General features: G+C 46.0%; 1 protein-coding gene across 6 annotated transcripts in view; it reads left to right on the plus strand.

The window, feature by feature from the left end:
• Positions 1-2,500: 2,500 nt before the first annotated feature.
• The window catches only part of LOC121587772 (nephrin-like), an 86,218-nt gene continuing 74,399 nt past the window's right edge, over positions 2,501-14,319 (plus strand). Inside the window, exons 1-3 of one of the 6 annotated variants that reach the window (XM_041904886.1) lie at positions 2,501-2,849; positions 10,768-10,824; positions 10,911-11,536. In XM_041904886.1, coding sequence (XP_041760820.1) covers positions 11,380-11,536 — 157 coding nt within the window. In that variant the 5' untranslated portion in view covers positions 2,501-2,849; positions 10,768-10,824; positions 10,911-11,379. The remainder of the gene's footprint in view (positions 2,850-10,767; positions 10,825-10,910; positions 11,537-14,319) is intronic. The other 5 variants (XM_041904888.1, XM_041904884.1, XM_041904887.1 and 2 more) reach the window with 5 other exon arrangements.

Here is a 14,319-nt window from a genome sequence, read left to right on the forward strand (position 1 = left end):
TGTATTTTTTTTAGGCTTTTGCAGGGCACATTGGTGAAAGGATGAATTGGTCGATGAAAGGGTAATGTTAGGATATAGTTATGCGATAGAGATGTTATGTTAAGATTTTCACCATGACGTTGATTTTTATAAAAGTAGATAAATTAAATCCAGCAGAGTTTTGATTGAATATGTTAAATTCGCTACTAAATGCCGCTCATACAAAAAAATGAGTTGTGTGTGATCACTGCTTTCAGTGTTTGAAACTCGAGCAGCTAAATAAATAAGACACAACATATCATGTGTCTTGCGGCATGAGCGATACTGCCGTACATACAGGAGCATATACAACCAATCCCAGGAAGTGGTTCGGATGCCTCAATTCCAAGGCAACGTTTTTGGTCATTAACTGTTGCCCAACACTGGCGCCCATCGAGATATCATTTTTAAACATGGTAAGCTCCCACTCCAAAACGACGCTCCACTTTCGAGCGATCGAACCATTCCTTACCGCAAACTGGCAGGGGCAACCTCCGCTAAAAAGCTACACAGCTCACCCGATACCATAATGAACATCGTCAGGCCCATTTTTTTTTTGGCTGTCTCTATGCCGGATCTCTTCACTATGGTTCACGCTCCCGTGCGCCGTGAAATGGTGGCAGTTTTAATGGGTTGAAGATGTCCGCACGACCAGTTAGCCACGCTCGGAAAACGACACATCGAAACCGTTCCCTCGGTGGAATTTGTATTCCTTCCCATACGAAAATGTATATCTTTCCTGTAAACCTGCAGCCTTTCGATTGGTGATTAGTTTTGTTTTAATTAATTAGGAGCCACTACCACTCCCGGGCTGTGCCGGAATTGTGGTGTGCCGGGATTTAAAATGCGTCCTCCCGTTTCGGATGAGCGTTTTCACGGGAGGAGGAATGTTTTGCTCCACTAAATGATGCTATACCACACCACTAGCGGGCACCAAACGGAATGACCAAAAAGCGATCTGCCGCCCTGCAAACCTGGATCCACGTCACAACCAAATTGCTTGTCACCAGATAAGAGATGTGTTCCAAGCGATATGCAACCACGAACAGCCCAACCACCCATTAGGGAAAGCCTCTATCCGTCCACTGGCAAGCTTGCTTTATATGAGCTCTCTTTCGGCTTTCGTGGAGAAATAGCAAACAGGCAGAATGGTTCTAAGCAAGAACCAAGAGATACCCCGGATAGTTCACCGACAGGCCCGCCAAAACGGTGGCCCGCCCTGCCGGGTCCGAGAATGTGTCCGACTTCTCGCTGGTGTCCATCAGCATAAAGAGCGTGATTTTATTGGGCGACGTAAAGACAAACCACATATGGAGAGGAGACCGCCCGTGACAGGAAGAGACAAAAAAATCAAAACAACCATTTAATGCGTCCAATCGAGAACAGACACTCGGTGAAGGAGGAACATTCTGTGGGCTTTAGGATTAATTTAATGTGAATGATAACAACGCGTGCGTGCTAAATGGGTGGCGGGGGTTTGTATTGGTAAACGTTTAGTGGAGATTAGCATTAAAGCGCAGAATTAAAAGATGCTTTACTTATTATCTTAATCCAATTTTATGTTAAACGGTTGCTTAAACGCAGAATAACTACGAAAATGGTTCAGTTACGTTAAATGTGTTTTATGCGAGCTGTTTGTTGATCGGTTTTGTATTTGCATATTCTTGTAAATAGATTTTGTTAGCGTTTTGCGTGTGAATAGTGTTTTTTTTGCAATTGTCTAAAGCTTATGTGATTCATGCAATCAAGTTTTGCGATTTTTGATAACTCTAAACATGTTTATAGATTGTTATAAAAAAAATCAACGTTAAAATAAAGGATTAGCGGCTGTTTTCAGCATGCTGGTAAAAGCAGTTTTTCCATACAGCCCATACACAAAGCATCACGTAACCGAAGAAGCCCAAATAAGCTGCGGGTGTATGGTAGAAAGCCTCACCATCAAGGCTCATCAACGGAAACCCAGCGTTTCCAATGCCAAGTTCATCCCTTCTGGGGTGTTTTGGGTTTTTTTTTTCGTGTCTGTGCTTTTTTCTCAATACATTCACTTCGATTACTTCAGTATAAAAACAGTGTATTTTTGAGAGCATGCTTGATTATGCTCCAAACCTATCAAACTCTCTCACTTTCTCTCTTGTTTTGGCTCTCTTGAGAGAGAGCTCTTGTTTTGTCTCTCGAGTGGCCGAATTTCTCCTCCGCTGCAGCACTGTTCGTAGGGAGCCGGTTGCTCTTTAGTACAGACCAGCCGGTTGTACTAAAAATCGGTGCCCGAACGCCGAACCCGAAAATCCGAACGATCCTGCCCTACCGCGGGAGCAAACCGCGTGAGAGAACCGTCAAAACCGCCCGCAACATCATGGCTGGTGGCGCGCACGAGAGAGAGAGAAAGAGAGAGAAGCAGACTGCTCGGTTCCGCGCGAGAGCATGCCAGCCGCAGCAACAGCAGGCTGGGTAGCGCGCCTGCAACCAGCAGCATCGGGACGGGTCGCGACCACCGCACACGGCAGTGCTGTTTAAATGCTGACGCGCTTCGGTTCGGGGTTTTCGGTACGGCGTGCGTTTCCCGTGCCCTAGAGAGTGCATACACACGGGGTGGCTAGTTTAAGACGCGTTAATCGAACCGCGTACTTGCGTGCGTGCGTGTCGGGTATGTGTGAGAGAATGTACGTGTGCACCAGTTTGGAGTGAGTTTTTTTCGTTGTTGGTTTGCTCTGCAATAGGAAGTTTTGGTGCAATTTATGTGCATGGTCAGTGCAAGGACGAGAGGTTTCAACAGATCGAGGCCTAGCGAGTGTCCAAGGATGTTGCGAAAGCGTTCCTCGTTAACCGTAATGGTGAGTTTTGTGGCTAGATGGATGTGTGGGAAATGGTGCACCGGCATACCGGGTTCGCTGGAAGTTGTTGTTGATGCGAAGCAGGGTGGTGAAGTGTGCAGTTGCAAAGTGAAAAATATATCATTTGCTGCTTTTAAACTTAACGCAATATCTCTTCATGCAGTTAAAATAAGTGACACAGTCTGCACGCTGCTAAGGATAAACATATGCGAACGAGTCCACGGGAACCACAGCTGAGCGCGTGCTACATACAACATACTGTTTTCTTAACAACAACAACCTCAATGCATGGTTGTGTACGCTCGTTCTGCTTTCGAATTCAATTACATGATTGATTCAATTCATACCACATGTAGGGGGAATGGAGGGATCGATCGATTTGCGTGAAAATGGTGAATCACATTGCTGACAAATTGTGACGCAAAACAAACCATACAGTATAAGCAACCTGTATGCAACTGAAATACCATAAGTACGCTAAACCTGCGCGGAATTCAAACTCATCTTAGGATCTCAGGATGTTAAAGTTTTCCTGCATGCGTGTATCTATGGTTTAGCCGAAACGCGTTACTTAAGCGCAAACAGCCAATAATTGGTACGTGCGCCGGTGTTGGCTGTGCCACCAACTGTTAATATCCGGAGCATGATAGGAAAATAAACGAATATCAGTTCAATTATCATAATCCAGTGTGTGTGTAAGCTGTACTAATCAATTCACTGCTACTGTGTGTTTGTGAAAATTGGCATCAGTGAGTGAAAAGTGCACAGCTATACGACAGCTATTGGTGTGTCAATTTTGATGAAAAATCATAAATAATGCCATTCATCATCTGAAACGGATGTTAATTGTCGGCACTGTACTGTTTGTGTTGTACCTTTTTTCCAACCATCTCGTCAACCGTGGAATTAATCTGCTCTACTGTTCATGATGATAAATTAGTAATGCATCATCATCATCATCATCATCATCATCATCATCATCGCAGTAAAGCAGACAGTATTGCAGAGAGAATGGCCTCGTGCAGTTGGCTCAACGATGATACCTTCCTGCTTCATAGGTCCGTGTGTGTGTTTGTACGTGTGTGTGTGCGTGCGTGTATGTGTGTGTGTGTGATTGTGATAAGCGTTGCAATGTCCTGGCTGGATGAAAATTGAGTTAAAAAAACCCTTCGTATGCAATGCATCATGATATATGGCCAAGGATTAACATGCACCGGTGGACTGTGCTGTGCTAGATTAAGCGAAAACGCAAGAGCCGTATCGGGCCCAGCGCAACCGAGGATTAAGTGATGGAAAAGTGATTCGTGCTATGGAAATTTCTTTGAAAAGCACGCATGTTTATCGGCAAATTAATCGGTCAGTGTGTGTGTTTTTTTTTATTATGTTGAAACGAACCGACCGTTCCGCGGTGGAATGCGCCCACACACCAATTGCCAGCGTTAATTTCCATATTTACGGCTGCAAAATGTTTGTTGGAATAATCGGGAAACAACGAGGTCAGCCAATATTGCCTACCAGGAATACATTATTTGAAAAACTGCTCCAACGTGCATGATTGCGGGACGTTTTTCCACAATTTCCCGACTACTTCCGGCAACGAATTAATGCTACGTATCGTTAAATTTCGCCCAACAATGATATAGGCCGGGAGTTACATTATGCAAAAGCGGCATCGGCAGCGATGAAGCCTTGTGTGTCGGAGTTAAAGAGCCAGCGTAAAGTGCCCGATACAGATCCTCCCAGGAACCTCTTAAAACACGCCTAAATAATGTCTTAATCGGAACCTTTTGGGCCAACGCGCTTCATCTGATTTGTGTTTCGTGGGCCCGTTTTGTATAAAAAAGACCCCACACTGTTTGATTCGAACATTCGGACAAATAGCAGGGTGGAAAAAAGGAACCAGATTAGTAAGAAATGTGAGGTTAAGAGTGCTCGCACAACCTTTCCCTGTTTTGGAGCGAGCCGCTCACATTCCTAGAATGGTGTTGTACCTTTAGCCGATTGCACGTTGCATGCAAATTTCTCAAAGTCCCCGCGCTTGAAGGGCCATTTTCTTGGAAAGCTCACCTCGTTCACACACACACACACACACCGTTCGCGGAATACATAAATTGTGTGCTTCCTGTGCGCTCCTGGAATTCGCCCGACCGCCTAACGACCGCGTGGCTGTAACCGGGCCTGACGGGGTGTTGAAGATTAACCGAGCTTTCCGTCCGCGACCGCCACCACCACCAACTTCACACTTACCAACTACTTGTACCCTTACCGATAACATGTTTGAAGTTTTGCTCCCATGAGCACCCACCACCACCACCATTCAAGGACCAAAGGTTGAGGTGGTTGAGGTTTTGTTGCTCCCATTGCTCCCGGCTAGCGTGCATGAACCATTGGCGTTGAAAAAAAAAAAGTTCACTGCCAATAAAAAGTCCTGGCAAAAAAGATACAAATACTCTCTAACAATCGATGATAAAACCAACACATCGGAAACAGCTTTCTGCTGCTCTGTCCCTTGCCCTCTAACAGGTACGATCCACTACGATAGCTGCGAAAAGCATACAACAATGCAGCAATGCAAAAAGTAGGCCATGACTTGCACATGAGCGCTGCAACAGCGTTGCAGGCGGAGGGGAAAATGGTGTGGAAAAGCTTTTAAAGGGATTATGATAAGATTTATGAAGCGATTTTACGCACCGGCAAGCACACCGGCGCTGATGCCTCGAGACCCCGTCGTGAGCTTCTCGGCTTCTTAGTGGAATATTGAATTTCGTACAGAGCACGCAATACGAGGAACTTGTGTAAACCGACCGGAGTAGAGAGGCATTTGCAGCTGTTCGAAGGAATGTCCCGTGGGTCGAAAGGATGCAAACAATTCCAAATAGCATTATTAATGTTACACAAGTTCATAAAGTCATTGACATTGTTTTTAGATATTACCGAGTTTTTAGAGACTACAATAGAACGGCTAATGGTGGCATTGTTTCAAGTAATCTTACACTACTGGAAGCAATAACAAAAACAATGTTAACGAAACGACCTAGCAAGCACGTTTCACAAGTATTTGCAGTAAAGTTTTGTTATTTTCAGCTGTGTTCGTTTCAAATTGAAAACTCAAACAAAAGGGAAGCGAGGAAGAAAGGGTATTAAAATATTTCGCCCCCCCCCCCCCCTCTTTTGCTCGGAAACTTTCAGCGAAAAGTTGCAGTTTTCCAAACGTCGTAGAAAACTCCGCTCAACGCTCAGAAGCTTAAAGCCGAAACCACTCTTTCCACGCACGAGTGGAAGCGCTGTTTCGAGCGCAAAGTTTCAATCCGTTCAAAAAGCGTCAGCAAGAACCGATTGACCCTTTTTTGCCCCAACTCCCACCCCGCTAACAAAATAACCCAACACAGCACACGCACCTTTAAGCCTGATTCCATCATTCAACCCGAACGCCTGCGGAACGCCACCAACACGGCCAGCATCGTGGCCCAGCATCAGCTTCCGGGCAGAGAGTTTGCGCCTGTCCCTTCCTGCGCTGGCATGGTGGCATGGTTCCGTCCCCGCGTACCAAGGCTTTTCCACATTTGTTCACCGAAAAGGGGAAATTGTAAAATTTGCGGTAACAACTTCCTCCGCCGCTACCGCATAAACCACACCGCCACCACCAACCGGACTCAATTTACAAGTTTTCTAGTTTTTGCCCGCGCGCGATCATTGGGTGGTATGAAGGGGGAAAGAAGGAACCGTGGTACGGTGTACGGACCGTTTCCGTTTCTTCTGCCAACAAAAAGTAGTAAATGCGAACCTCCAAAGCAGCCGCAAATGAAGGTTCGACCGGTTGGGCCCAATCGCCGGTAAGGTGTCCTTCTGCTTCTGCCGTTGTTTTTCACTTAGCGCGCAGCGCCCTTTTTTCGGTGAGCCAGGTCGGACATCAAGGTCGGACGTTATTTTGGGTGGAACCGCCCGTCCCGAAGATGAAAACCGCAACGCAATCGACCTTTTTCTGGCATCCTTCCATCTGCTGCCCCGATTCGAATGGCCAGGGTGGAATGGAGAGCCTCCCCTAAACCGTACGCCGTCTGTACCCACCTGAGCCATTCACAGCTCACAATTGTAGTCAGAAAGTGAAGTACAAAAAGGGATGCTGCTCGTAAGCGTTGCGTTGGGACGCATGCAAAGATGAACGCTAGCGAAAGGAGCATTTTCTCACTGACAGTGCGACGGAAAACGTCTTTGAGCTTGTTTGTCTGTAGCCCGGACTCCTTGAGAACCGTTTCATTTTCCCTGCTTCGGCAAATAAAACCATCACCCGGTGGCCAGGTAGCCTGGCCAGCTTTGAATGATCGACCTTTTTAACTGCAACCAACGTGGGCATTCCGTTCTACCAAGTCTTACCAGAAAGTAGGGCGCACCGGTAGCAAATTGTATCATTTCTTCTCCCATGTACATTTTGTACCCTGTGCACGTGGTCGCATTTATTTGATGATTTACTCGTTGCCTCTGTTCCCTTCCGTTGCGCACGGTACCTCCCCAATGGGGAAGGTATCCATTTTATTGTTTTCGTTTTTTCACGCAAAAAAGTAGCTTCAAAGAGGAATATTACAGCAAACAAACGGCTGACATTGGGAGAATCTCTCTCTCGATGAAGCGAACGCGAAGGACCCAAGGACAGCAAAATTGTTCTCTAAACAGCAGCACGTGCGCTGCGACATCACAAAAACAAAGCGACGAGTCAACCCTGCAAGTACGGAAAAGAAAGCAGCCAAACAATAAAAACACCTCTCCCAATCATCAGGGCACGGTGAGACAAATCCTCAGATGAACCTTATAAAATATGGAACCAGCGAGAGAGAGAGAGAGAGCGAAAAAAAGGTGACCAACAAACGTACCTACGAAAATAATTCACATTTATCTCTCTGTTTTTGGGTTTTATGAAGCAACCCCCGGGCCCCGCCGTGTAAAATGCCGGAGCAAATAAAGCCAAAAGTTGCCGTGCCAAATTTAAGGCGTGCCGTGTGCGCTCCTTACTCTTCCAAGCCAAGCTGCCCTGCCCGGGCCCAACCTGTATGGGGCTTACGGAACTTTCAACGATTTGCGCGCTGCTTTAGTTTTATTCCGCCCGCGTTGTGCAAATAGCATTCGCTGCCACACACACACATCCTTCCCACCCATCTCCTCCATCTTTAAAGCTCCGTGGCGCACGGTGGCGCACGGCAAAGCTCGCAAGGATTATAAATTAAAAAAGTTTTCCACCTTCAGCGTGAGCGCGAAATTATACGCGAATGCTTAAATAGTTTTAGATTTGAATGGTTGATGAAAACTGGGAAATGTGTGTGTGAAAATGAGAGAGAGAGAGAGAGAGAGAGAGAGAGAGAGAGAGAGAGAGAGAGAGAGAGAGAGCAGAAAATATGGGGCAAAACAATGCGTCGTCTTTCTTCGAATTCACTTAGGCAAATTAAAAAACGTATCACCACGGCTCAGTGCTCTCCGTGTGGTTGTGATAAAAATAACGTTCTCTTAATGCCATTCAAAATTGCCTTCGCGCGTCGTGTGGTATAGTAATGCGCAGGAAGCTGAGCGCTGGCTGGCTCGCCCCGCCCGAAACGGACCGCAGTTTGCAGTTTGCACTAATCCACTCACAATCGAGCAACAGCCGCGAGTATTTACGCTTAATCCGGTTTGGTTTTGGGGTAGCTGTGCGGGAGCTTTTCCTCCTGCGGGGAGAGGGTCGGAGCGTACTGGGAAGGTGAAATTTTCCAAAGCGAATAAAAAATTAACCCCAAAGCTGGCGGAAATCTTCCCCGAACGTTTAGCGGCTTGGGCGCTGGAGAGCGACACGGGCAAGATTCCAGTAAGCTGACTTAATCCTTCGGGCGCTATCACTTCGACTACCGGCGGCACTTGCGGAAGGGAAAGGGTCGTACCACCAGGCACCAGGGGCGGTGATGTTCTGTGTGGTCACTTTCGTTAGAACAATCCACCAACTACTTGCCAACGCTACCGAATACACACACACCCGCTCAAAAGCCCTCGGTTTTGGTGGGATTGTGAGGTGGAATTTTTATTTAACTAGAAGCACCAAAATAAAGAAAAGAACGAACCGCGGCTCACCATGATACACAGGGGGAACGAATGTTGAGTGGATTTTTATAATAATGTGGATGTTTTTTTCCCCCTTCTTGGATATTTGGTTTACCGACCAACTCCAAGCAAGATAAAAATGGCAGACTGGCAAATCCAAGCTAAGCTTACAAAGCTTTTTTCTTGCTCAACTGCCGGTAAGCTGCCATTCTTTGAAACAAAAAAAGTCCATGTGGATGGAAAGCTTCATTTGGAACAGAGGGGGGGGGACTTTTTTGTGGCGTTTTTTCCTTACAATAAATTACTCCGCCAGACGTGTTTAACATCGGTGTAATTTTGTTTTTTTTTACAGACACCATCGTCAATGGGGTTTGATTTTGTAAAACAACCACCGCCACTGACACATGCAAACAGAGTAGTAATCTTTCCTGAATCTTGCAATAACCGGTCCATCTACAAATCAAACCAAAAGGCACATAATTTCACCGACTAACAGTAGCAAAACTTTGGCATGATCGATAGCTCGTTAAATGGCATCGTCCAACTAGCAATGCCTATTATTCGCACCCCATAATTACGGCCCGATAAGAAAAATAGCTCCATCACATACACACACACACGCACGTGCGTATTCATTTTCTCCTTACGTCACAGCCGATCAATTATAATTAACTAATCAATTACCGCACTCCCACGGCATCGAATGAGGTGCTCATTACTGCTTCCCTCTCGCAGCCCCAACTAAAAGACCAACCAAACATTGGTGAAAGTAAAAGTTTCTCCACTGTTCATCCGTGCCGTCCCCCAAAATCATTTGGTGTTGGGGTGCTGGTCCATTAGAGCGAAAACTGCTACCTTCGTCTCATTAGCTTCCACAAACGTGTCCGCTTCCCTGCAACGCCCTAAACTGTTGTGTTGCTCACACAGTTTTCCATCACTTCGCTAAGCCGCACAGAAAGGGACGCCATGTACAGGACGGATTATTGTCATAATCTAAGGAAGTGAATTAATAAATTTCGCTCACCATACCGCGCATTGTGGAGACGCGAGACACTGTTTCACCACCTGCGAGGACGATGGTCGGTGTGGTAAAACTGCCCCGTCTAGATTTAAGAAGCGTAGGAAAAAAAAATTGGAAAAGTTTCATCACCACAAACCAAACAATGTGTTTTTGCATCCCATCTTGGTGTCCCGCTTTCCCATCACAGCCGACTGTTGAGCTAGTGCTAGTGAGGGGGGAAATATTTCCACACCTTTGCTGTACTGGGCCGAGCTGACGTCCAAGGGGATGAATATGAATTCCAGCATCGGTAAAAAGTGAGCGCAAAGGAGTACACAAAGACAAGGCTGAGTACTTAAAAGAAGCACAAACTACAATAAAGCCACGCCTAAACGGAATATCGATGGTTGGGAGCAAATGGTTGGAAAAAAGTGTAAAATTCTTTGAGTGTTTTTTTTTCACACACAAAACACAAAGTGAAGAAAAATGCACCGGCAAAGTTATTTAAGTAACTTCCCACAACTCCCAAATCCAGCTCCGGTGCCATCCGGGGAAGTTTATCAAACCAGTGTCAAACGGTTCTGTTGGCGGAGCAGGGAAGTCAAATGCACCAATAGAGTGAAAGTGAGACCGGAAGCTCAACAAAGGTTAACAAGCGAACAAAGAAGATGCTGCAAGGAAGGAATGTTAGAAAAGTGTTTTTTTTTTTTTTGTTCTGTTTTGACCATGACTTTGACCATCATATTGGAGCGAGACACTCGATTTTGGTCCTTCGAACCGGATTCGTTGAACTAATAAAGTGATCAAGCTGGCGGTTTCGGATGGCAAGCTGTTAATTTCAGGTGTTTCCCCCCACAGGTCCGGATTCGGAAGTGGCAGTACGATCCGTACACGTTTGTGGTTTCGTACTCATCGGTACTAATCGTAACAGCATCCAAGTGCCCTGTGCTAATGCAGCGACATTTTTCTTTCTCTCTCTCTCTCACCCTTCTTGTTTGTAGCACAAAGAATGAAGAAAAGTGATGTGAAGTGTCTGAAACTGCAGGTCAGTTTGGTGCATGAAAGATGATACCAGTGTGTGTGTGTGTGTGTGTGAGTGTGTGTAATTGATACAGATAAAATCCTCTTTACTGCTTTAACGTGAAAGAAAAAAAACACGCCCCTAACAAAGGTACACGCGTTGAAAGGTGGAGAGGGGTGGGGGAGAGCAGGTGCTAAGTGATGCAAAACCCTGTACCAATGCTGGTGTTGTGTTCACACTGTGTCTCCATTGCATCGTTAGAATTGTGAGCGTATACTTTTCAGTTTCTTTCGTTTGCATTATTCTGTGAAAAGAAACGAAGTGAGTTTCTAGCTGGGAAGTGTACCACCATTGCCACATGCCACGTGCAAGAAGAAAAAGAAAAGTGTCCAGTGAGAGTGATTATTAAATAGGAAAAGCACAAAAAATAAAATCATATAAATCCCAACATGGTGTCTGCCATGGCCGACCCGGTTGCCACAACGCTTCGCAGGTGTAGTGCAAAAACGCTCCCGGTGGCGCTGGTGCTGCTGTTCGCGCTTATCGCGCTTTCCGGAAGGATAAAACCCACCGCAGCCAGCAGTTCCATCATTGGCGACGAAAATGGTAAGTGATTTCATGTTTTGACAGGCCAACCCAAGCAGCTAGCACCTGGATATGCGGGGGTGGGGGGGGGGGACATTATTCTTACGATAACGTTTTTACAGCGCTAACCCGTCGCGCTCTGCGTTGGAACGAAATTATAGGCGAAAAAAACGAGAACGGGGATTTACTTCTCCCCTACTTTGCATATGATTGTGTGCCAGTTTTATTACTTCTACATTTTAATTACAATCTCGCACGCAACGGAACCAGTTGAGGCCAGGCCCGAATCGGTCCCCGAAAGGGGAGCCGAAAAAAACACACACACCCCTATGCTCCAATATCAAACGCTAATCCATCATCCCGAAAAGCTGTGTATGGGGGGTTGATGTAGCTTTGTAGCGGCTGTGTGTGTGTGTGTGTGTGTACTGCTCTTAAGCTTCCTTTCGCTCGACCAGCCACAATCCGATTGAGCGCCGATTATTGGTGCCAGACATGCCAATATGCAATTACAGAAAATCATACGTCGGTCGGCGCAAAGCAGGACGATAATCTGCAACCGGAGCGTGCTGGACGGAAATCAATAACGCCACACCGAGGTCATGGTTGGAACCGTCATGTCAGCTGTGTGTGTGTGTGTGTGTGTGTGTGTGTGTGTGTGTGTGTGTGTGTGTGTGTGTGTGTGTGTGTGTGTGTGTGTGTGTGTGTGTGTGTGTGTGTGTGTGTGTGTGTGTGTGTGTTTGTGTAATCCGCTCAAGGCAATACTGAGTATGTTAATTCCGTTTTGTCCTAAAGGGAAAGGAAAAAGAGTCAGTTTAGAGATTCCGTTTGCAAGATTAAATTGGAAAACTTATTTATAACTGAAATGAAATTGAAACTGAGCTCCAATTACTTTCTGACGGATGGAAAATAAACTTGAAATTGCTTCATCGAAGCAACTCCCGAAACATTTATTCGTCGGACAGAAAAGAGCGATTCTTATCATCCGCAACTAGCGCTATAGCGCAGCAAAGCAATCTAAAAATCGTTGCCTAAAACAACGACGTAATAATAATGCACAACAGCAACAACGGTCCCTTCTGCTTCCTTTCGGAATCTGCCCAGATGGATCAATGTTTTGAAGGGCACTGTGTACACAGCGAAGGATTTGGGGGCAAGGCAGCAAACTAACGTCTAAGGATCAAGCCGGGTAAAGCGCTTGACTGACGTACTTGGCAGAGCGAGGCGACTGTATGCAGCAGAAGGAAGAAGCAGAACAAAAGCGCCCCCGCTGTCTTGCCGAAGAGATTGTGTGTACCTTACCTTGCTGTAGGAGGTGGTTGAAGTATGTGTGTGTGTGTTTCTTTTTTCCTCGCCCTTTGTTTTTACCTCTCTCGCCAATTCGCATTGAAACCAAACCACATAGCGCCACACGAACGTAGCACGTTCTGCCCTGCTGCACAGCAATCTTACTGATAGCGTTACCAAAGGACGAAAGAAAATGAAGTTCGATTTTTTTCCGATCGAATGCCGTCTTCGGTGCGGCGGGAGCGTTTCCACCCTGCTTCGCCAGCTATCTAGCTAGCTGCGAGTGCAGGATAAGAGGGGGTTTGTTTGTTTGTGCTAAGCGAAGAACTTCGCCAGCCTTCCCGCGTTCGAGCTGCCGTCGTTACATTAAGATCGATGGCAACGTAATCGAAAGATAATTCCCTTTACTGGATTTATTCTCCGTCCGTGTGTCTGGGTGTGTGTGTACATGGCCAATGGACACTGCACTCCGAGGGGTAGGAATTAAGCCTCAGTGAATGATATCGATTCACAAGGACGAATGAGGTCTCTTGCAATCATCGCACACACACAGACAAGCAGTTACGTCCGCAAGCGAAGAGAAAATCGATCCCTGCGTTGAGTGTTCGCTGGAAGGCTTATCCAGGATAAAAATGGGTAGGATGGCTTTTTCCCCCTTTTCTTTCCTTCCAACCTACACCGGCGAATACATCAACACGTTAAGAAAGGGAAGGAGATTTTCGACGAAAGCCCCCCAACTGCAAAGGCTCGCGAACGGTGCGGCTGGATCAGGCCCGCTAAATCCGGGCCTGTCATCTTTCGGATCCAGTTTTATTTCGTTGTTGTTGTGTCTGGTTTGCCCACTTTCGCAATCGCTTTGTTTGATTGTTTTTGGAGTATGAGAAAGGCTTTGTGGGTGTCTTTCATTTTCAAATTCAGCCGTTTGATCGTGTGCAATTTCAATTCGCATTTTCAATTGTTTGCATCGAGGCCAATTGCAGGATTATGTTGAATTGAGCTTCAAGCCTACGGATCCGTTCAACTGTGGATCATTTCTCAATTAAAATTTGAAGTACCAATTTAAGATTAATGGCTCAAAGTGAATTGAAAATTTGAATTTATGAAACACCGTATAAATATTGCCTGCAAGATAAAATTTGTTTATTGCATAAGCTATCTCGGTTGTTCGTTGTAAACCTACTCAATCACGGGCTGTGATCAAACCAATGGCCGATAATCGGACCGCCAATTAAAACATTGTAATCCCAATAATAAAAACCCCTGATAAACCATCGCTCTTCGTTCGGATTAATTGATTAGAACAAAGCGATTCTGTCCGTCCCTGAATTCCCCTCCTCCGCCACCAAATGCAAGGTAAAGCCTTTCGAAGACACCTGCGCCTGCGATCGTGAGCGCTTCGCCTTAAGCTGTCATTAAAGTAGCCTGCATCCCATCATTTCAACGCGGGCATCTCGGTATCACATCGGAATCAAACGAGATGCCGCCCGTAAACATCGACCCATCGCAGTAGGCGAAAAAGT

This window comes from Anopheles merus, chromosome 2R (genome assembly GCF_017562075.2).
Source record: "Anopheles merus strain MAF chromosome 2R, AmerM5.1, whole genome shotgun sequence".
NCBI lineage: Eukaryota > Metazoa > Arthropoda > Insecta > Diptera > Culicidae > Anopheles > Anopheles merus.